The 24,398-nt window shown below is 43.9% G+C and overlaps 1 protein-coding gene across 1 annotated transcript in view; it reads left to right on the forward strand.

Annotated features, from left to right (window-relative positions):
- The first annotated feature begins 5,823 nt into the window (after nt 1-5,823).
- The window catches only part of LOC145398734 (uncharacterized), a 71,999-nt gene continuing 53,424 nt past the window's right edge, over nt 5,824-24,398 (forward strand). Inside the window, exons 1-3 of the mRNA XM_080271532.1 lie at nt 5,824-6,081; nt 15,245-15,355; nt 23,907-24,078. Coding sequence (XP_080127658.1) covers nt 6,011-6,081; nt 15,245-15,355; nt 23,907-24,078 — 354 coding nt within the window. The 5' untranslated portion in view covers nt 5,824-6,010. The remainder of the gene's footprint in view (nt 6,082-15,244; nt 15,356-23,906; nt 24,079-24,398) is intronic.

Consider the following 24,398-nt stretch of genomic DNA (forward strand, 5'->3'; position numbering starts at 1 on the left):
GATAATCTCTTAAAAACCATCTATATAATTTTATTAACGACATAGTTTGCCTCATTGACAAACAGAATAACTCAGGTATTGTTACTGTCGTCTGAAAGTGAGGAACGTATTTGGGCAGGCAAGCTTGCAAATGCTGATACTTCAGCTAAAAGAAGTGGGCAGAATATAGACGCTTCTGAGCAGGATGCTAATTTGAATTATTGACAACAGATAATTTTAAACTTTTCACTAGCCTAACGTAGTGTTTATTTTATTCGTATCACCAACACACAGTAAAAATCTGAGAAATGATCTTTCGAGTTACGGGGTTAAATAGGTTACAGCCATTCCCTCCATTTGGAAAACTCGGCTGGGATTAGCAAGAACATAAGAACATAAGAAGAGAGGATAACTGCAGTAGGCCGGTTGGCCCATGCTAGGCAGCTCCTAGAAGAGCAACTGAACTACTAGAATGAGACAAGGATAGCAAAGAAGAAGGCTCTCCCCCGCCCTCCAAACCCTCCAGCCGAAGCCGGCAGGAAAAAGTCAGAAAGAACACCACGCCGTATAGAAAAACTGGCGTGGACATTTTACAGGAAAGTGTGAAAGGAGAATAGAGACTATCATAGTGTAACCTGAAAAGAAAATTTTTTTGAATTAGTATTGGTTATAAGATTTTCTTTATTCTATATCCAATATCCTATATCCACCCCTTATTTGTCATATGCTTATCTAGCCTATGCTTGAAACTCTCAATGGAAGAGGCAGCAACTACTTTACTAGGTAGCTTATTCCATTCGTCTACTACTCTATTACCAAACCAATTTCTACCGATTTCCTTACTGAAACGGAATTTTTTTAGTTTGAAACCATTATTTCTAGTTCTATCCTGTATGCTCACTTTAAGTACCTTGCTAATATCTCCCTTATTTTTACCATTCATCCACTTACACACCTCAATTAAGTCTCCCCTTACTCTACGCCTCTCTAGCGAATGCAGACTTAGTCTTTTCAGTCTGTCTTCATATGACAGGTTCCGGACGTCATGTATCATTTTAGTCATTCTTCTCTGTACATTTTCTAACGAATTAATATCCATTCTGTAGTAAGGACACCAGAATTGTACTGCGTAGTCTAAATGTGGCCTTACTAATGCTAGATAAAGTTTTAGTATTACTTTAGATGATCTATTGCTCACGCTTCTCGAAATAAATCCTAGGACCCTATTTGCTTTTTAAAATGTCAATCCGTCATCACAAGGAAGAACCGAAACCAGGAGGAAATTATCAGCAGTGAAGTAGGCCGTACAATCAGGGACCAAAGCTGGCCTAGAACTCCATTTTTCTTAATTACGACATGTCTACCACTTTCCTCCCTGACGCATCATGTCCAAGGGAATCATTTACGGCCAGAAAAACATACTAAACCAATCCCAGCTTTGGAACCCCCGGTATTAGCCAGCAGAGGAAAGTGAGATGTGGCAGACGTGAAATTTTAGGCCAACTTTTGTCCCGAAGTGTACAGTCGTTTACTCAATATTCAAAGCTAGGAAGTTCTCGCCTCCAGCCCAAGAATGATAACACTCGCATATTTATCAATTCACTCAAGACCTATGTGTGTGTGTGTGTGAGAGAGAGAGAGAGAGAGAGAGAGAGAGAGAGAGAGAGAGAGTGGAGGAGAGTAATGAAGTTAGCGGGGATAATGCAACTGGGGGAGAAAGGGGACCACTCTCTCTCTCTCTCTCTCTCTCTCTCTCTCTCTCGGCATATAACTGAACAAAATTGAGCTGAAATAATGTAACTTACTCTTTGCCAAGCTAACTTTGCCACTAACTTACTTTTCCTGTTTGTTACACTCGAGGTGAAAGAGGCGACGGGGTTATGTGTTTCGTCTGGTTTGTCTGTCTGTCGGTCCTTCTCTCTGTCTGTCTAACTCTTTCTTGCTGGACGAAGTGTATCAGAGAGACTTATCTATGACCAGAGAAACATACCAAGTCTCTCTCTCAGCCACCAGAGGGACGTGAAAGGCTCAAGAGGTGAAAGGTGAAGTTTTAGGCGAACTTTTGTCACGGATTTTACACCGTGAGGAGACTTGTGTAGTAAGCTGAACGGTGGCGGTGCATCAGGTGGCAAGCCCTTCCATACCCTGACGTACATTCCATCTTGTTTACTGGTTTTATTTAGCTCAGGAGAGAATTTTTAACATCTGTGGGTTAGATAAAGACATTATTTACCTTTTTAGATGCACAGGTCTCCCCTTACCTGAATAAAATCGCATGGAGGTAACTACAGTGGAAAACACGCCCTCGAATGGAAATTATTAACTGAACTTGAAATAATACTGTAGCGCCATGGAGGTGAAGGGCCTTGATGGACTCCACGTAGCCTAAATTGACTACTGGACTAATGTATTCCTGCACAAGCTACACATCAAAATAATAGGCCTTTTTTTTATTTTCTATTACGGCTATTGATATGCTATTACACAGGTGCACAGTCAACGAACACAATTTTCCTAACGTACCTTTGTTCATCTGTATTCAGTCTTTTCAAGGAATCAAATAACACAGTATCCATGCATCCTGTTTTGGTTAAGCTGCCATTATCATTCAATTTCTTTTTCTACCTGAGTGGAAAAAAACGTTTCGACCCATGAGTCCAGTAAAAAAATAAATGAATAAAATAAAATCATATACAAATAAAGGCATCCGTTTTTCCCCTTGTATCGCATTAAATAAGCTTCTCTTACATGTTATATACCATTTCACCTTACCTTTAACTGATAACTTTTTTTTTCTCTCTCTTACAGGTTGTGCATCTCTTCAGCCTTGACTCACCCCTCCCAAGGCAACCCTCACCCTTACAGTTCACAGCCTCGAAACAGATCCTACCAGTTCACCCTTGCGGCGTAACAATTCCACCCTTCACCTGTAGAGCTCCACACAACGTCACAACTCTCTCCTAACGTCACACAGCAGCGCCCCTGGTCCTTACCTTAAACGTCACCCCTATGGCCAGAGTCTTATCGTCTTACACCACCGATACCAACCGTATTCATAAAAGATCTTAAATACACCAAAACAAATCTATAATAAGTGAAATATTATCAGAAATTCGTCTGTATCGTCGTTGTTTTAAATCATTCACCCTGGTTTTGTCCCGAAGTGTCTGGTGACTGTGAAAGCAAATGGAAAAATATAAACAAAGATCATTAACAAAAACTAAGAAGATTATGTACGGCAATGTTCCCTGTATTTTCTGTATCAGGGAGGTGTTATGTAATCTGTATTCGTAGTCTGTCTGTCATTGGTTGTGTTGTCAGTGTGTCTGTAAGTGAAAGAATTTGTTGTGCCTTTTGACGTTGCCTTTCTTGGTAATATATGGATTCCAGCCGCCTTCTATGACAGAGAGAGAGAGAGAGAGAGAGAGAGAGAGAGAGACTCAGAATTCTCTCTCTGAAATACAGCAGAAATCGGTGCCAAAGAACTCAGCTCTTCTTCCTCTTCCCTTTGCCCACCCTCCTCCTCCTTCCTTCTAGAAACTTCCCTCCATCCCCAGGTCATTCTCTCTTCCTTACCTTCCTCTTCTCTCCGTTACCTCCCCTCTTTCCTCACATACCTCTGTTTCCTCCTCTACCTCATTCTCTCTTCCTACACTTCCCTCTCCCTCCCTTCTCTCCTCACTGTCAGACCTTCCTCTCCCTCTAGCCACCCCTCTTCCCTCCCATACTCCCCCCTTCCTCTCTTCCAGACCTCCCCCCCCTCCTCTCCCACCCTCTTCCTTACATCCCCCCCCTCCTCCTCCTCCGTTTCCCTGTCTTGCCTCCTCTTCATCCTTTCTCGATTCTTCCCAGTGTTTATCTCTGCACCTCTCCCTCCTCATCAGTATGCATCCTCACCGCTTTCGCCTTATTATCCCACCATCCCCGTCCTCCTCTCCCTTCCCTCTCCCTCCATCCCCCTCCTCCTCTCCTTTCCCTCTCCCTCCATCCCCCTCCTCTCTTTTCTCTCCCTCAGGAAAGAGCTGATGGTAACTGGAAAAATCCGGCTGATACTGACAGACTGCCCTTCCCCTCCTCTCTCTCTCTCTCTCTCTCTCTCTCTCTCTCTCTCTCTCTCTCTCGAACCGTTCCTCCTGTCTTCGGTCCCTCCTCTCCCTCTCCTCTTTCCCCTTCTCCGCCCTTCTGCCCCAAGGCCTGTCTGCTAGTGATATTGATCCAGCAATTCTCTGCAATCCTTAGTCATCCCACTCCACGACCCCAGCTCCCCAACCGCAGCTCCCCACCCTTCACCCCAACCACAACTCCCCACCCATCACCCCAACCGCAACCCCCACCCTTCACCCCAGCTGCAACCCCTACCCTTCACTCCAACCACAACTCCCCACCCTTCACCCCGAACTACAACCCTCAACCTTCACCCCAACCACAACTCCCCACCTTTCACCCCAACCGCAACTCCCCATCCTTCACCCCAACCACAACTCCCCACCTTTCACCCCAACCATAACTCCCCACCCTTCACCCCAACCGCAACTCCCCACCCATCACCCCACCCTTCACCCCAGCTGCAACCCCCACCCTTCACCCCAACCGCAACCCCCACCCTTCACCCCAACCGCAACCCCCCCAACCCTCCACCCTTCACCACCAACCGCAACCTCCCCACCCTTCATCCCAAACCGCAACCCTCAACCTTCACTCTCACCAGCAACCTCCCATCCCTTCATTCCAGTTCCAGTTCCCCAACACCATCCCATACCATCCCATTCCACCCTATCTGGAGCCTTTACATGCGCACGTGGTCGGGTTACCTTGAAGTTTTGACAGTGTGCAGTAACTAAAGAAGAGAATCAAATCTACTCGTTGCCACATACCACACGTGTTGGTATCGTATTGACGTGTGCTGAATTATTGACACCTACCCAACTCATTGCATGAAACTGCACGTGCCAGTACGGTATGCACGTGTATTATCACAACCTACCCCACAAATCGCACGTACCGGTACCGTTTATGCACGTGTGTTGAGTCTGCACGTTATTTGATTAAGTACGTGATTGCTTCGTTTACTCGTCCTTGCAAAATGCCCACTGGCTCTTATGCTCTGATTTAATGTGACAAAGTAACACATGATCTACCAATCCATATGTATCTGCCCATAGAAAGTGTGTGAATCCCGTATCTGTCCATTGAAAGTGTGTGAATCCCGTATCTGTCCATTGACAGTGTGTGAATTCTGTAGCCTATCTGTCCATAGAAGGTGTGTGAATCCTGCATCTGTCCATAGAAAGCGTATGAATCCTGTATCTGGCCATAGAAAGTGTGTGAATCCTGTATCTGGCTACAGAAAGTGTGTGAATCCTGTATCTGTCCATAGAAAGTGCGTGAATCCTGTATCTGTTCGTAGAAAATGTGTACGTACTATGACACACGTGTTTCGATGTTCCAAGTGTTTTTAAAACCATACGTGCCATGAAAGTACCCACACACTGAAAACCTCTTTAATCTTCACGAACAGGAAGATTAATTTGGGGTACAACATAATTCTTCCAAAAAAAAGTCCAGGTAGTCTAATTACTGAAAATACTCATGTTCATTGCTACTTCCTGTGTATGTGGTCGAGCTTAACGAACAAGTGTAGTAAGTGTGAATACATTTCCTCGAAGCAGAATATGTGGACATAATCCTATCACTTAAGCTAAATGTTGATATAATATTCCATTTATACGCAGTAACTGTTGAAAATTTTATTCTCTACCAGGTTTTGTGAATCTACTTTAACTTAGCTAAAGAATATACGAAGTGTGGATATAGTTTTTCCAAGTGTGGACATAATTTCTTCAAGTATGCTAAGTGTGGATAGAAGTCTTACAAGCAGACCAAGTGTTGAAAACATTAGTGTTGACTGCCACGTTCTCTCATCAAAGTCAAGATCGGACCAATGACCCCCGCCCCCCACCTTTGACCCCCTGATCCCCACCCTCACCTCAGGATCCATTGTCCCCCTCAGTGATCCAGTGGGTTCAGCGCCATGACTGTGACCTACACCAGCCACGTCGCCACCTGCAGGGGCTTCGGATGCTTCTGGAAACTTCTCTTCAGGTGAGGCAGCAGTATAAAACTAATAACAACAGTTTTTTTCCACTTTAACTTGGACTAGAACTGAAATCTCTCCACCTTGAATGCTGACTTTAGAGAAAGATTAACACAAGAACAGCGCTAGTTACGAGGAATGCAAGGAATTGCTATGGGAAGGATACAGAACCACAGTATTATCCTTCTCTGCCTAAGCTATGGGAAATAAGCCACAAAAATGACGAAAATCTGCGCCAAGTTAAAGTGAAAGAACTGTAGTGGCATAGCAGACATTTAACACTTCTTCCTTAGGGATAAATCTGTGGCTTACACTTTCATATTCTAAGTTAATTACAGATGGGGTTTTAAAAAGGACAGACTGTACCAGCAAGAAGCAACAGGATTATATAAGATGGTGTGATGTGCATATTAAATCGCCGAGGAAGAGGTGTTACAGAGTCTTCAAAGTCTTACCAGAAACTGATTGTCTGCCTTGATGATCCAGACGATTTTAAAAGCTTAGGGAGAACCTGCTATGGTGAAGGGGTCAGAGAAGGAAATATTTAACCCCTCCAGTTCCATAAGTCTATCCTACACTAAACCAAATTGCCTTAAGTTACGAGAATAATGAAAAAAAAAACACACACATAATCGGACTGATGGGTTAATTTACAGGATAAGCAAGTTTCCACACCAGCGTAATATTATCAGGTATTGTAAGGTGTTTTTAAAGTTCAGTAGGACGCTTGCTTTAAATTTTTGAACGCGACAAGCTTCTGAGATGAATAATAATTGCCCGTCGCAATGTGGAATCAAATGCAGAGCCCCTTCCTCTTTTTCCTTGGTCAAAACGTTAAATTTCTTCCTTCTTTTCCCACTAAGTTTCTTTTTAGCGAAGTAAAATTGTCAGACGTGAGCCGAAATGAAATGGCAAAATACTGCTGATAATTTCCACCCCAGGGCTAAAGTCTATAATTGGGCTTTTTTGTGTGAATACTTACGGAGATTTGTGTACCCAGACATTAACTTTTTAAGCAATCTCTCTCTCTCTCTCTCTCTCTCTCTCTCTCTCTCACACACACACACACACACACACACACACACACACACACACACACACACACACACACACACACACACACATTCCTTGCTCTTCCTCCTTGCATTCCACCTCTTACGCCCATTTTTTTTTTTTTTCCTTTCTCACCCTCATCACGGCATTAATGCAACTTCCTCCGTTTTTTCCTTCCTGTTAGCCTCACTCCCCCTTCCCCCTCCTCACTCTGCCCCAGTCCACCTCCCCTCTCCTCCCCCCACCCCACAGCTCCCCTCTCCTAACTCCTCTCCGGCGTTCCTTCCCCCATAACCACTCCCCAGTTCTCCCCTCCTTACCCAGCTCCAACTCACGCTATTTCCATGTCAATAATTCTTCTAGTTTTACCCTGTTGGACAATATAAACTGTACTAAAGCAGTAGTTTCTGTATTGATAAGTTACAGCAAGCAGCATGGTACAAGGGTAGGCAGCGCTGTGAGAGGGCCGAGTACTGTGCGTGTGTCTCGAGTGACTGTGAAGTGAGCTGACCTGGTGTATAGGCTTTTGTGCTTATCCATCTATCTATTGCCAGACGCCTTAATCCCGTAAGGGGTGGCCACAAACAAATAGCCTCCATGTCGCCCTGTCCCCCGCCATTTCATTGCCCTGCTCCCAGTGCTCCCAGCTCGCACCCCCCTCTCTCATATACCTCTCCACTCCATCCCTTCATCTCATCCTGGGCCTCTCCTTCCCTGTCCCCCCCTCCACTTCACTCACATACACTCTTCTCGTCAGTCTGTCACTCTCCATCCTCTCCACATTGTGCTTATACCAGGCTTAATTACCCAGAGGTGTTTCCGGCCACTAGATATGGCTTAAACTTTTTCTTGGTAAGGACCTAAGGACAGCTAACCCCGCCTGCGTCTGGGAAGGAAATCCCTGGGGCAATGGCAGGTATGGCCAGGCCGCATGGTGACTACAGGTGAATAAATGAATAGATAAGAATAGAGGGAACACATAAGGATACAGGGAATAGAGGAATAGGTACGGACAAAGGGAACGGAAGAATAGGTACCAGTAAGGATGAGGGAATAGAGGAATGGGCAAGGACAGAGGGAGTAGAGGAATGGGTAAGGATGGATGGAATACAAGTGGTACGCTACATCCTCGTCTTCCACATCCATCATCTACGAAGTCCTAATCAAAACTCCTCTTCGCCCCACTCAAACTCCCCCTCCTCTTCCTCTTCCCTTCCCCCACTCCCCTTCCTCCCCTTCCAACCTATCTCCTCCGCCACTCGGCCTCCCTATCCCCAATTCATTCACCCTCTGCCCCTCCCTACTATCCCCCCTGGCCCTGGTGGTGGGAAGCCCCGACCATGCCAAAAGCGCCTGCAGGTTACTCTGACCTTCTGTGCTTCTCTATACAATTCAGCCAACGCCTCCAACCCTCTCCCTCACCATGTACAGTCGATCAAAAAATACCGGTGTACATTTGGCGCGAAAAAAATCTGACACCACGGACGATGACCGCTGAAAAATGCCCAATGATCTTTCCCATCCCTGATACACCTGCTTTGATTAGGATGCCACACCTGTCTTGGTAGTGACATTACCTAGTGTGCACAGTTATTACGTGCATTTACAGTTATTACATGCATACAGTGACTGGGGGAAACCACGCAAGCAATAATGGGCATTTTGGAGACCACTGGACCCCTTCTAGGCTACGCTTATTTTTGTTTTGTGTTGTTTTATATCAGCTGTACAGACTGGGGCGTTCTAACCACCTGACCACCAGGCGCCTTGATCCCTTCACTCCGATGACGTATTGTTTTATTTTTGCTTTCTCCTGACGATTTTACTGATCTTTGACAGACCTCTGGAATTAAAAGAATTAATGACAGCCATATCTTACTCTTCCACTTCGAAAAATTACTCCAAAGTTGAATAAAATCTAGTGGATATAGCAAGAATAAGCTATAAAATACGTCATCGGATGGAAAGGGATAAAACGAAAGTAGTAGGTGAAAACGGCACACACACACACACACACACACACACACACACACACACACACACACACACACACACACACACACACACACAGCCTACAAGTGTAATCAAGCGTATCAAACCCGAACTAATGCAACCAACCTGTACAGTAAGAGACAAAAGTATGCCCACCTGGTACTGTTCCACTCCGTCTACTTAGCGCCTGTCAGTTGCTTCCCTGATGTATCACGTAAAAAATACATGAATGAATAAATAAATAAATAAAAAATAATCTATGGGCAGAAAAACATACCGAAGTCAATTTCAGCCAGCAGAGGAAAGAAAAAATAAAATGATGAAATATTAGGCAACCTTTTATCTCTAACTGTATGTTTCTACCTCTTTTTATTTTATTAATTATTCTTTTTCACATGGATAAACCCCCTCTTTCAACACGGCCCCCTTCTCCTCCTCCTCCCCTTCCTTTTTTTTTTTTTTTTTTCATCCTCCCCCTTGTCAACATTACCCTCATTCTATCTTCCTCATTTTCTTTTTCACCATGCACTGTTATTTTGGTCTTCGACACACAGACTCCCTCTCATCATTACCCTCACTTTTCTTCTTGCCTCTGTCTCTTCTATACGTACAGACTCCACCATTCAACATTAACCACATCCTCATCTCTTCCAACTCTCTCTCTCTTTCACACACTACGTATTTCCTCTTTCATCATTACATGTGTTCTCTTCAACCTCATGCTTCGCTCTCACCGTGTATTCTACAATTCTTTTTCTATATATATTCCGCTAGAGATCCTTCTGTTTCAACTTTACCGTCGGTCTTACTTTCCAAAACTCTCTGTCACCCTTTACATGTGGATTTTTCCCCCTGTATGTTGGAGATGGATGTCGTCCCGTGAGAGCATTATTATAACTACCTAAGCAGACGCACATCCCTCAACTTTCTGTCCCGCGAAATGAGGATGGTGGTTTGCAGAAGGGTATCTTTTGACTGAAGGCCACCAGGCTCACGTCTTGATGATGATCGGACCATACAAACAGAAAGCATAAGAAAGCACATACCTCCACCAAGAAAATTTATGATTTATTGCTGTAATTCCTCTTGCCTATCAGAAGAATCCAGTTTCCGTCTCATAATCAGGTAATTCTATAGTCTCAGTCTACCCTGCACACATAATCAGAGAGCGCATACCTCCGCTAACGGCAATAAAATTTAAGATATTTTCCTGCATTTGGAACCGAACCCATCTCAAAAAATAAGCTCTTCCTTGACCCACTGCCCACCTGTCCACTAGATTTAACTGAAATCCAATATCATGAAAACACACAGACAGACATGAACAAATAACCTTCGTCCAACGTCGCTGAGGGAGGTAATCACCACCTTCGTGCGTCCCTCTCTCCATGCAACATTGCCACACCTCCCTCCTGTAACCTTTTTGATCATTCCTCTGTGTGTGTGTGTGTGTGTGTGTGTGTGTGTGTGTGTGTGTGTGTGTGTGTGTGTGTGTGTGTGTGTGTGTGTGTGTGTGTGTGTGTGTGTGTGTGTGTGTGTGTGTGTGTGTGTTCGCTTAAGGTTATGCTTGCAGCTGTAAAGAAAAAAAAAGTCTACGGCCTGTTGGGATGGTTTTCCGCTATTCTCTGCCCAGGTTTCTCTTCCTTATGGCGGCGTGGGAAACAGTGGCAATGCCTTCTTAACAAACCTTCCTGCCTTTCACACAACGGCATGGTTTTACTGTTATCCTCCTCCCCTAAAATATATCTCTCCTTAACCCTTTTGGTCCCATGACTCACTTTTCATATTTCAGTCACTGCTACCTCCACACGATTTTATTAGCCTAAAGATAAAATTATGAACTGAAGGGATTATTTACAGCTCTCTTAAACCCTTCACAACAAAAGGTGTTCTATAAAGGTATGCAGAGTTGTCTAAAATTGAAAAGAAGAGATGAAAAGGAAAAAGCCACGTATCATCCTCCCACATGATATTGCTATATTTACTCAATCCAGAAGGCTGATCTCTAAAGCTGTCATCCTCTTCAGGCACTTCACCTCCCAGTCTGAAAAAAGTGCGGACAAAAGTAACTGCTAAAAGTGCCTGCAACACAAAAGTAACTCGGGGAAAAATATATATTCTTTTCAACAACACAGGAGAGAACGAGAAAGAAGGATGAGGCGTAGGGTAAGTAGGAGTGGGAGGTGAAGTGCCTGAAGAGGATGACAGCTCACCACATTATGAAAATTCCTCACCACACCACCAAAGCTGCGTCGTCAGCATACCCTATAAACAAATAAATACTTCCATATGTTGTCATTTTAATTCAGCTAAAGTTCCTCCTGTGCACTAAAGCTCTTCTCCAGTTCCAAGTCCTGTTGTCCACAATAATCCTTGCCCAGTTCCAGCACATGATATCCTCTATAATTCTTGTACTGTACAGCTCCAATACACATGACACTGCATTCCTTGTCCAGGTCTAATATTTACTATCACCTCTCATTCCTGTCAAGTTCTAGCGTCTCCTGCCCTCACCTGCACTTCATTGACCTAGCCTAACGACCTCTATTCCCCCATGTAAACGACCCCATTTCCTCTCCCCATCTTTCTCCTCCTTTCCCCCGTCCTTTCCAATTTACTTAGCCTCGCCCATGCTTCCTCCACTTCACTTCCACCTCCCTCCATTCTCCTCTCCCCTCTCCCGTCTTCCTCCCTTCCCTCTCCCTCCCTTCCCCCTACCCCCGCTTCCACTTCACTCAGATCCCCCCCCTCATTACTCAGTCTTTCCCCACCTTCCTCAGTTCTTTTCCACCTAAAACATCCTTCCCCCTCTTCTCTCAACTCTTCCCCCTACCCCTTCACTCATCCCATCTCCACCCTTCCCCCATTTTATTCAGCTTTCTAATTTTACTCTCTCCCCCTCACCTATCTCACCTCTCATTCTTACCTCATCCATATCTCCCTCCTCTTTTCCACTTAACCTAGTCTCCCTCCGCTTCCCCTCCCCCTCTCTCCACTTCATTTTCTTCCGCCCCTCTGTTATAGTCTGTCTCAGGAAAGATGAGGGTAGAATATCGTCTATTTTACTCCTAAGTCACTGTCAAAGGCCGAACGCACCTGACTTAAAGACCTGTGGGAATACAGGCTGGCCAGGGACAAGGCCTGAGGGCAAGAGGCACACACACACACACACACACACACACACACACACACAGAGCCAATGAATGAATGGGTATAAGTGATCCACTATGCTCACAGGTCAATATGAACTGTGGTTCCTGTTTTTGGATGCAACTTTTTTTTTTTTTTTTTTTTTGAGTTACAAAGCGCTAATAATAAACGAAAAATATTGGACCAGTTATTCGTTGTATATTAAGATTTAATAGCAAATTATTCCTTTTATTTTACTTTTTTTTTTTTTTTTTGAGCTTGATTCGCCTGTCATCAAGAATCTGTAAGTTGGCATCTCAGGTCACAGCACCTCCTGACTGACTCCTGGGAGATGACAAGACAGAGTTGTCTGCAGTTTTCCCCTTGCTTCAATCAGAGCTGGATATCCATATTCGCATTATCCCGCAGTCCACCACCCTCCTTGAGACTTGAGAGAGAGAGAGAGAGAGAGAGGGTGGCAAAGGAAGGATGGAGTGAACATGAAGGAAGGAGGAAGGACGAGAGAGAGAGAGAGAGAGAGAGAGAGAGAGAGAGAGAGGAGGTGGCAAAGGAAGGACGGAGAGAACATGAAGGAAGGAAGGACGAGAGAGAAAGAGAGAGAGAGAGAGGGGGGGGGTGGCAAAGGAAGGATGGAGAGAACATGAAGGAAGGAAAGACGAGAGGAGAGAGAGAGAGAGAGAGGAGGCAAAGGAAGGATGGAGAGAACATGAAGGAAGGAAAGACGGTGGGAAATGAGAAGGAAAGAAGGAAGGCGAGGAAGGAAAGAGGGAAACTTTGGTCAAAATATATCGTGTATTCATTTTACTGTCATTTTTAAATTTTATGGTACCCGTCGGTATGTGTGTGTGTGTGTGTGTGTGTGTGTGTGTGTGTGTGTGTGTGTGTGTGTGTGTGTGTGTGTGTGTGTGTGTGTGTGTGTGTGTGTGTATGAGAGAGAGAGAGAGAGAGAGAGAGAGAGAGAGAGAGAGAGAGAGAGAGAGAGAGAGACAGTAATCGACTGTAACGGCCATATTCTTAAAAATAATTCCTTCTCTAAACTTTTCCTTCCCTTGGAAGGATTTTTCTTTCCCTTCAGTATGCGTAAAGATTTCCTTGGAAGGGAAGGAAAAATGTTCAGGTTGGTAGCCCTGTTAAACTAAAATGACCCATCCTGCTGGTATTTGGTATGGTGGAGCGTTAAATATATAAAGAAATACATCAAAACTCGCATATCTCGTGCTGGATAATGAAAGCACAACACTTGAGATGTGGGAGGTGGCCACCACATCCATACTGTTGGTTTGTATTCAGCCATAAATGCCATTCTGGCCAACACCGCAGCGGTGTTCACTCCTCAATACAATATTTTGATAATAAATTATATTCGAGGAATATTATTATGCTTATTGTTGTTATCGGTAAGTGTAAAAATCACTTATTAACGTCCGTCTCACGTACTCGCATGGCGGCAGTCACTTCCAGGTGGAAGACATGAGCCGAACCACTCGTGTGACCTTGACGGCAGATCTTCCTTTTTCGGGCAAAGTAACAACCAAAATGTTTCTTGAAAATAATCCTCGTGTGACTCTGGCCATAATGTATAAGATTTGTCAGTGTCAGATCATAAAAGACTGGATGAATATCGGAGGTATGCGTCGTCTGCTCTGTTTATGTCTGGCTAATTATCTCAACCGACATGGGTAACACTTTTAAAGAGATACAAATAGCGCTTAAACATTAGTATAGCGTTGTAAACTGCATCAATAAAATTATACAGTAACTCCCGTCAGCATTTTAAATATATATAAGGCAATGAACCACAACAGAAGGCACAAAATTTATGAAGGAACTTTTGAAGACACGGGTCAAGGAATTCCTTCAAGTTCCAATAATTTCTGCTGCCCAGAGGAAAATCTTTCCCTTCGAGCGGCTCAGGAAAGGAAGGAATTTTTTAAGAATACCAATTCGGCTAAAGATTTCCTTCCCATGCCTCTACAAGGGAAGGAAATGTTTAAGAATACGGCCGTAAATGTTCCGGCAAGTACTGACAAAAGAGGGTTTACAACGGGGGGAGGGGAGAGGGAGGGGAGGGAGGGAGTGGTGGGATGTGGAGAGAGAGAGAGAGAGAGAGAGAGAGAGAGAGAGAGAGAGAGAGAGAGAGAATGCAAAGGAAGGATGGAGAGAACATAAAGGAAGGAAGGACGAGGGGAAGGAGAGAGAGAGAGAGAGAGAGATTGTATTTTCAATGTAAATTTTAGAGTATAATGAATATTTATTAAGGAAATGCTACTGTTGATCCTTCGATCAGTAAAACTATTGTAAATCAGTTTATGTTTTTTCATAACATTTTTTTTTCATAAAGAATAGTAATCATCATCATCATCATCATCCGGACCTCCTTTCCCACCCAAGGGCAGGGTGAGGAAGGAATAGTAATAAAACAATAAAATAAAATAAAATAATTTTTCTTCATCTTTCATGGCTATTTCATTTGCTTCCTTACCCTTACCCTCCCCACATTCCGACCCGGGCCACTCCCATCCTCCATCCCTCCTCATATTATTTAAGCGTCGTGTGTGTGTGTGTGTGTGTGTGTGTGTGTGTGTGTGTGTGTGTGTGTGTGTGCAGAGGAAAGAAAACGGAACAGGGAAGGAGGAAGGTCCAGAATCCCGAGAGGACCTCTTAATCCTTCACACGGTCACTCGTGTTCCGATTTTGGCAAAGGCTTTGTAAAATTCTCTCCCTCATGTTTCCTGAGACAGACTGTAGTCCTGTAGTTAGGGACATGGATGTAACTTTGATTACCGCGTGTCGTATTCTAGGTGAAGTTTGTGTCCAAGCCAAAACTGATTGTCTGTTTCAATGACCCTGGTGAATTACATACCTAGGCAGTATCTATAAGCAGTAACTCTGTCTTCCTTGACTGTCTTCCCTATGACTCTCGTGCAGTCGATAGGCACTGATACTAAGTCTTTTTTATTTATTTTCCTGTGGCAGATGGAAGGGCAGTATCTACAAGCTGGTGTGGATGGAGCTCCTGGCCTACAGCTGCATCTATTACCTGTTCAGCCTACTGTATAGATTCGCCCTTACAGAGGACCAGAAGAGGTGAGAGAGAGAGAGAGAGAGAGAGAGAGAGAGAGAGAGAGAGAGCCTTGTGGATATCGGCATATATATGAATCACGCGTTATTATGAGATTTATTTGTGTGTGTGTGTGTGTGTGTGTGTGTGTGTGTGTGTGTGTGTGTGTGTGTGTGTGTTCGACTCTGAGCACAGCTTGTTACCCGAGGCCCAGCTGTCCTACTTGCTTTACACCTCCGTATGTCACCACTTCCTCGCGAACACCCACCGTCCATACTGAATATATACATGCTAGGGCTGTCTTATACAGGTCTGGTGTATTGGCATTAGCGATGTGTTTTTACATGCCGGCGGATCTTCTGGTAGACCAGAAAAATTTGCTTCAAATGAAAATTCAAATCCTTAAACTGCTCCCTGACCCAGCTGGGATTCTACGCTGGGTCCATTAGGACTGCCGGCCACCTCTCTATTGACCTCTCCAGCACGAGAAATCTTGTGTTTATGAGAATAAAATCGAAAAATTACATCATGAGAGTGAGGAAGGGAAGGGAACCATCTCCAGATATTTCTGTCCCTACTCGCTAACGATCTCTTCTTCCACGACGCATCATCACCCAAGCATTAGGTCTCCACACTGTGGTGGAGAATTAGTATATTTGTATTAATGCTTAGTTTTTCTCCTTTTCCATTCTTCCAGACATTTTTAAGTTGGCGCCAATCCTTTAATTCTTCATCAGTAGGCATCAAACTTGGTAAAATTACTGTTCTGGCAAATGCACCCAGACATTCTTTTTTTTTTAATAGATTTATGGAGTCAAAGGTCAGGCCACACAACCACACAAAGTTGGGAATTGTAAGTCCTTTATGTTTATGAATCACCACAGTAATTTGCACAGAAATAATTAAGTGGATTGAAGCTGTGTGCAGACCACCAGCATTCCCTTGGCAATGTTGACAGTCCATATCAATTTTAGGTCCTGTTCTCGCGTGTTTAAGAACTTTCGTATTATTTCTTCCTCAGTGATTTATTTTACCTGATAAACCATCGCCCCAACATCTATTTAGGTCGTATTCTGGCTGGTTTAGTAGCCTTCGCAACAGCTCTTCCTTAGGGATTCACATTGCCTGATACAATTAAATATCGATGTTAACGATACAAACTATGTCGATGGTAAAGAGATAAAAATAGTATGTGGCGTTGCCGCTACTCATGTAGAAGGACGAAAATTCACATCTTCATGACACTGGTGCTCCCTGCTTGACTCTATGGCTGCGAGACATGGACGCGAATGTGACTTGAAGCAGCAAATTGACTCCTTGGGTATTAAGTGCCCTCACAGGATCATGGGATATCGCTGGTACGACCAGCTATGTAACAATCAACTACTCCGTAAGACTAAGCTGAGGCCTACTACCCACATAATACGTACATCAGAGCCAACTCCAGTTACACAGCACGTGGTCCGTTTCCCTGAGGCTGACCCTACCTACACGGTGATCTCTGAAAGACTTCACCCGGGGCGAAGGAGACAAAGGGTCCGGCAACTTCAAGCACTGACGAACTGTTATGACCATAATTTTTTCACCTTAACTTGATGAAGATTTTCGTCATTTTGCAGCTTACTTCACGTAGCTCACTGGCGGATACACACTGCACTACGGCTCTACATCCTTGCCATAGCACTTCTTCGTAACTAGCACCACGTTCTAGTGTTAACCTATTGTTTGATAAAACTCGGCATTCAAGATGGAAAGATGGAAAATTTAGGCCAATTTAGATTAGAGACAATTTAGTGACCATTCCCAACTGTCATGGCAGTCGTTCTATCTTATAAGAACCATCGACAACTTAAGTCCTGTCCTTTCTCCTGCTTCTCTTTCCATTATCTTAAAATTGCTGTTTGGGTCAGTGCGGCCGGGTCAGGTGAGGTGAGGTGAAGACCGTGAAATGGGTATTGGGTGACGTGTGGTGTGGTGGAGGGGGTGAGAAGGGGACGGGGTTGGATGGGACGGGGGAGGGTCGGGCGGCCTGAGGTGAGGTGTGAGGAGGTGGAGTGTGGGAAGGTGGGGGAGAGGAAAGGTAAGATGTGAAGGTCGATAAGGTGGTGGTAGTGGCAAAATGTTTTCAGACACCACACGGTCAAAACATCAGATAAGCACACCATTTTGAGCTCCCCCCTTCCCCACCTACCTGTCAGAGTGCTGTAGTTTACCCTCTGATAACACACACACACCACCACCAAAGAATAATACCTCAGCAGACGCTCCTACATCACACCAAACGTCATCTATTTCCTTCAACCACGACTTAGTATTCGAGTTACGGGAGTAGCCCGGTTCCGTCAGATGAAAACAAACTATAAGCAAGCCTAAGAAATTTTTAGCTAATTTTGCTACCCCAGTTAGCGGAGAATATCAACGCATTTCGTAAGTGTAGATACAAAACACTCGGTAAGTACACAGTTTTTGGCTCTTAATTTCCCAGTTAGCAGAGTACAATAACGTATTTTGTTAGTAAATATACAAAACACTAGATAGGCCCAAGCTTTATAGCGTTTTTTAATTTCCCATTTAACAGAGTACCGGTACTGTACTTTTGCTTCTCTTGTAAATATGAGAGCCATCTGTTACACTTCGCCCGTCTCCCTGCGTGTAGTAAAATTAGGGAAACTCATCCTCCAATGATTCCCTCTTCTGAATAAAATCACTTGGCGTTAGCTGGGATAAATTACTTGGGTTGCCCCCATTATGAGAGGATAAATGATGAGTATTGTCGCTGACGACGGATCTGCGCTGTTGACAGCACTGGCACAAAGTAAATCTATCACTATAGCGCAAAAATTATGCGGTTTTAGCGTGGACAATGGCTGTCCCACTGACGGATAACTAGTTCGGTTTTCGAACAACTAACAAATAACTTTCATGTATGCTTTTTCATGTGTCGCAATGAATGGGTAATATATTTATCCAATAATAAAACCATGTTTTTTTTTCAGTTTATGGTAAAAAAAACAAAAACGAAGAAATTCGCAGTCAGGCAATCAGAGAGGAGGGAGGGAGGGCAACGGGGAGATGGGGAAACAGATTGTGGGCGTCAGGTAAATGAAGGAGAGGAGGGATTGGTCTGTGAGAGAGAGAGAGAGAGAGAGACAGAGACAGAGAGAGATCGGATTATGGTGGTACCCGTCTTGCTTCACACTTTTTTATCACTTGATATACAGCAGTGTCTTCTCGTCACAGAAGACGGCAGATTCCCACAAGCTGGTTTACTGCAATACTCTAATCTCTAATCCATACTCTCTTCATCATTCCTTATGCTCTTCAGTCAACTTAGGTTTCAAGACGGACTTTCGGATATGAAGATGATCACAGTGCAGGTGTCTATAAACTGTTTCCAGTGAGCACGGTAACTGGATCTGATGTCGTATGCTGACTGCGACGGTGAAAAAATTTGCTCCTACTTGTGTTGCAGATGCAGCATCCCGCGTCATATATCAAGAGCAATGTTCCGGGAAGATAATATTATAATGTGTCACCACCTTCTTGGCAACCATGAATGCACTGTCTTACTGTGGTCCTCACTCCAGTCCACAATGCCGCCTCACACTTGCACAGACTCGCGCTGTGTTGGACAGTTATGTTATGGCACTTCGTATATTACTCAAAGTTTCTTGTCAGCTTCCTCCTTCGATCTCATATGGGTGTTTGCAGCAGAGTGATACCAGTGTAATGCGCATATGTCACTTCACTTCCAATTTTGTTCCCTATGAGCTGAGGGGGGCGCGGTAGCACAGTGGTAGCGCGCTGGACTTGTGATCGGGGGATTGCAAGTTCGAGCCTCGCCCGGGCTGCCGTGCCGGGAGGGGTAGCTCCCTCCTGTAACCCTAGCGGGGCTATATAGTCCAATACAGGGCTTAGCTCGGGGGAACTCCATTTCTCCCTATGAGCTGAATCCATACCTTCATAACTCGAGTTAAAACGTTCGATAATTTAAGATTACAATTTGTGATTCGTGACCAATAGCTCATATTTTATTTCATGCTACTACATTTACAATACAAACTAAAACTGTCAGTGATCATACACGTTAACTTAAATACCATGCTGGTGTCGTTAATATAAGAATCATCACGACTGCAGATTATTCAGCGAGGTGGGATTAGTGGTACTCGGGGCACCTACAGCTCCATTTACGCTTCACCTCTTCGCATGTTTCCAGTCCTGTCCAACCCCAGTGTTGCCATGCTTTTATAAGGTACTGTACTTGACATTGTCGGGCCTGTGGGTGCATCAGAGGGTGGGGTGGGGTGGGGTGGGGTGTGAGGACCTGCATTAGGTGTATACAGATGCTTGTGACACAAGTCTGGCTGCAGTTGCCGGTGCCTCGGGGTGTGGGAGTGGAGGCGTTGGATGAAGGCTACACCTATGATGGTGGTGACGGGGCACAACCTGGTGGGTCATTTACTGCAGATGGCAGAAACTCGCACAAATAACATTATATTTTCTTCCTGTCATAAGAGTAAGGACTTCTTCAAGGATGCAGAATTATGTAACAAAGCAAGGGAATATTTTAAGACAGACAAAACCAAAACAAGGCAGAAGCGAGTTAGGAAGCAACAGCATAATGAAGATTATGATGATGATGGCTGCTGGTAAGAAATATAAGTAGGCTAAATGCTCATTCTTGTGTTCCTGTTCTTGTGGTATAATGTATGACATTACTGATGGATTTAGTCTGCCAGGTAAGACTGACTGCAAAGTTATTGTACAACCAATTACTGGCTGTTTTATTAATAACTACATAGACAGACGACACAGGCCCTACTTTAATTTACGGCACTAAGGCAGTTTGTGGGCGTTTTATACCAGCAACCTTTATTTATATTTATATCATCATCCGATTCGTTTTCTGCCCCATCAGGGATGCTGAAGCTCGGGGCTTGCTTACATGATCTCGACATTTAAGGCGAAAGTGGCCATCATCAGTCTTCCTTGAGTGGCATTAAGTGGGTATAATAAACCACAGCCATTTCTCGGATATAAACACTTACAGGCTCAGTCCTGGTACGCGCCTGAAACCACTAAACCACCAAGTGTCACTTGGTTATATGGTTATCATCCAACGTAGTAAATGGTTTCCTGGATTACAGAAAACCATTTGGCTTGTCATTTAGTGTAAAGTCACCCAAAGGCAACATTGCGAGTGTACCCCTCCTCCCCCACCTACCACATAATTTTATTTTACCAGTACAGTATATGGTAATTAACTCAAGGGTGCTTAAGATCCTTTCAGGAGGATGGACTTATGCATTTTACAAGTTAACATGAGGAGAACCACAGGATACGGACCTTTATGAGTTTTGTGACTATGAGCAGTGGGCTAATTAACCTTCCAGAAAAACCCTATATATACGGTACGAACCCTGGGCACTAGGACGTTAATACTGTATCTTCATAATTATCAAAATGGCAAAGTATTACAGTATTTGTATTTATACTGAATATCTTATACGTACAGGTTAATGGACAGCTAGAAAGGATGCACGTTACACGATCATTAAAGGCGAGGATGGCGACTGGTGCGCGATTGACCAAGCTCTATACACAACTATTGCCCTCCCTCCCCCTCACCACCGCCTCACCACCCTCTCCTTCCCCCTCCCCCATCATGCCCACCCACCCCCTTCCCCCTCCCTCCTCACCCACACCCTGCCCTTTCCCTCCTCCCTCATCACTCACCTCCCTTCACACACCTCACCCCTTACACCCACCCCTTTTCCATTCTCTATGCTTCATTTTCTCACACTCTACTCCCTTCCCCCTCCTCAAGACACATCCTCCTATTCATTTCCCCCATTTCATCTCCACACATTTCCCCACCTGTCAATCCTCACCCATATTCTCTTGTCCTCAACTTCTCCTTCACCCACGACCCTCTCATCCCTCACCTCTCAAACTTCCTCTCATGACTCATCCTACCCTCCCCTCCCTCCTCCTTTCCTCACCCCTTATCCGTCTTTTCCCTCCACACTTCATGTTCCCCCTTTCCTCCTCTCACGCCTAAAATTTGATACGTTGCCAGAACTAGTCAGCCAATTTCAAGGACAGGCAACCGAGGGATTATCAAATATAGATGGTACTGAAGACAAGTAGAGGAAATATTAAGCAAACTCAAAAGCAGAAAAGTCCCAGATAATGATGGAATATGTGCAAACATACTGACGAGGATCTTTAAGGAAATCTGTCTTCCTCTTAGCATGATAACTAGGAATGTTTAAAAAGAGCATATCACTAATTCCGAAGGAGTGAAAGGCTGCTAATTTCTCATCGATCAAATTATAAGCCTGTCAGTTTAGGTAGTTCGATTACTAACTTAATGACACCATAATGAAAAATGGAAATATTTAGTACCTTTATCTATCTATCTATCTATCTATCTATATATATATATATATATATATATATATATATATATATATATATATATATATATATATATATTATGAAGGGTGGCCAAAATGAGTTTTCCAAGAGGTTGATCATATTTTATTAACGTATCTATTTTGGAACTGTAACTCAGAATCAAGATAATGGTTATGATGTTGATGTTTTGTACGAAGATTTTTGCAAGGTTGCTACCACATGTAAGGATGGTGGGGGGGGGGGAGAGTGTCTACTGTAGAATTGAATCGCTGGCAATAAAATTGATCAAGAATTGGTTATCAAACAGAAAACAGAATTGTGGTGAATGGATGTGAAGAGCTGGGTCCCTTAACAATCAGTTTTGGCCGCTATCCAGTTTACGCTTTTCATTAATGATACTGTACTGATAAGGATGTATGCAGTGCGGAGGATACAAAACTGTTTTGACCAACAGACCTGGATAAACCAGGTAAATATGAACAGAATGTACTCGTGATCACAGGAACGGCAAGTGCTTTTAGTGCAGAGATGTGTGTACGCTTGCATACAGGATACAACAATCTTACGAATTATTAAGCAGAAAATTAGCCCCCCCCCCTTTCTCTCTGTACCTCCTCTTCTCTCCATACCCCGTCTCCTCCTTCCCTCACCCACCACGCCTCCTCTCTTTCCCTCTCCTCCTCTCCCCTCACCCCTTATCCCCTTCTCCTTCACTCCTTTCCCCTCTCCTTCCCTTACTTCTCTCCTGTCACCTCCTCCTTTCCTCTTACTTCATCCTTTACCTCTCTCTCGCCTCTTCTCATGCCATCACTCCTTACCTCCTTCCCCACCCTCATCCTTCTTTCTTCCCTCCCTCGCCCTGGCTCCCGCTCAATACTAATAACTGAACAGAGATAAAAAATAAAAATCAGAGTTGTATATACGATCAGATATTGCTGTTCATTTACTGTCATCGTGCTAAATAAAAAATCGTTTTTTTTTTTAATCAGCCATCAAGAATTGAAATAAATAAATAAATAAATAAATAAATCACTAAGCAACTCATTTTCGTAAACCTGCGTCGCCTGGCGGCAAGGTTGTGACATCACAGGCGCAAACTTCTAACCCTGGGATGACTTGCCAGGGAGATACATTGACCTTTGCTGCAACACAGTACACCATTTACATCGCTGGATACACCTGTTAAACTTTTGACTTAGCTACGTGTCTTGCGATGTAGCTACCTGGGAAAAACCAAACGTGACTTGTAACTGTCATGTGTCCCGTAGCTTCTTACATTTTTTTTTTCCACAATACTTTTTGGATAAATCTGACACACATAATTATTACGCTTCTGAGTAGTCCAGTGTTCAAGTATACTGTTTAGTGCATTATTTAATTTGATGTATACACTGTGCTGGAATAACAATTTTATGCACGAATATATTTCCGTGGTTGACCTGTAAAACCCTCCTGATATGCTGTTATAGTACTTTCGTGGTGTACCGTATAAACTCTGCGTAGGGAAGAATATTCGCGTTTTTACTACTGTGCATTTTTTGTTTCCGTGAGACGATAAACATGTCTGACCGGTTTTGATATGATGATGATGATGATGATGATGATGATCTGGTTCTGCGATTTTCTGCTTCGTATTGATAGTTTTCCGTCCATTTTCTAAGACTATTTGAGGGGACATCCATTCTCGTGTAATTTAACCCGTCACTGGTCGAGACTAACATACGTAATGGAATGTTGAACTTGTATAAATTATGACTGAAATGACCTTACTGAAGCATCCCCATATACTCCCAGTGACTTTTTTTTTTTTAGTTCATACTATATTTTCTTCCCCCCTATGCATACTATTTGTGAACGCTTCCGTATTCTGAGAGTTTTTAAGAGAGTTCAAGCCCACACTGAATTCGTCTCTCTCCACTGAAGATTATTTGATATTTCAGCATAAATTTCTGTCATTTTTTTACCCACACTTAGCCTCACAATAAAGGTACTCCTGGCTATGCAAACTTCCGCCAAATCCCTCCCTATTCCCCTGAAAGGATTTCCAGGAAAAAGGGTACCTTCCTGCTACACGAGTCCGGATCATCACCACCACAACAACATCAGCAACAACAACAGCCAAAAAATCAATCTATGTTTCTTATCTCCTTTCAGACTGTTTGAGAAGATATCCATATTCTGCCAGTCCTTCAGCGACCTCATCCCGCTATCCTTCGTGCTGGGCTTCTATGTGTCGATTGTGGTGCAGCGATGGTGGGAGCAGTACATGTCACTGCCATGGCCTGACTCCCTCGCACTGTTTGTCTCAACATCCATACACGGACAGGTTAGTTTTATGCTTTTCATTAGTGTATATATTTTGTTCCTATCTTTCTGTGCATGAGAAGAAAGGACACTCTCTGGCGGTCAGTGAGTGAGAAATATAAAATGCAGAACACAAAGGTGGCTGTGCTCTGACTGTCAACCTTTGCTTTTGACAGTGCATGCATCAGTTGTCTGAATTATTTTTCGAAACACACACACACACACACACACACACACACACACACACACACACACACGCAACCAGGCACGCACACCCACAGGCACACAAAGGAATGTCGTGCTGATGTATGATTGAAGTGGCCTCGGGGTTGCATCAGTGGA

Source organism: Coenobita brevimanus, chromosome 46 (genome assembly GCF_032717465.1).
Source record: "Coenobita brevimanus isolate Jiangsu-jjx chromosome 46, ASM3271746v2, whole genome shotgun sequence".
NCBI classification, from domain to species: domain Eukaryota; kingdom Metazoa; phylum Arthropoda; class Malacostraca; order Decapoda; family Coenobitidae; genus Coenobita; species Coenobita brevimanus.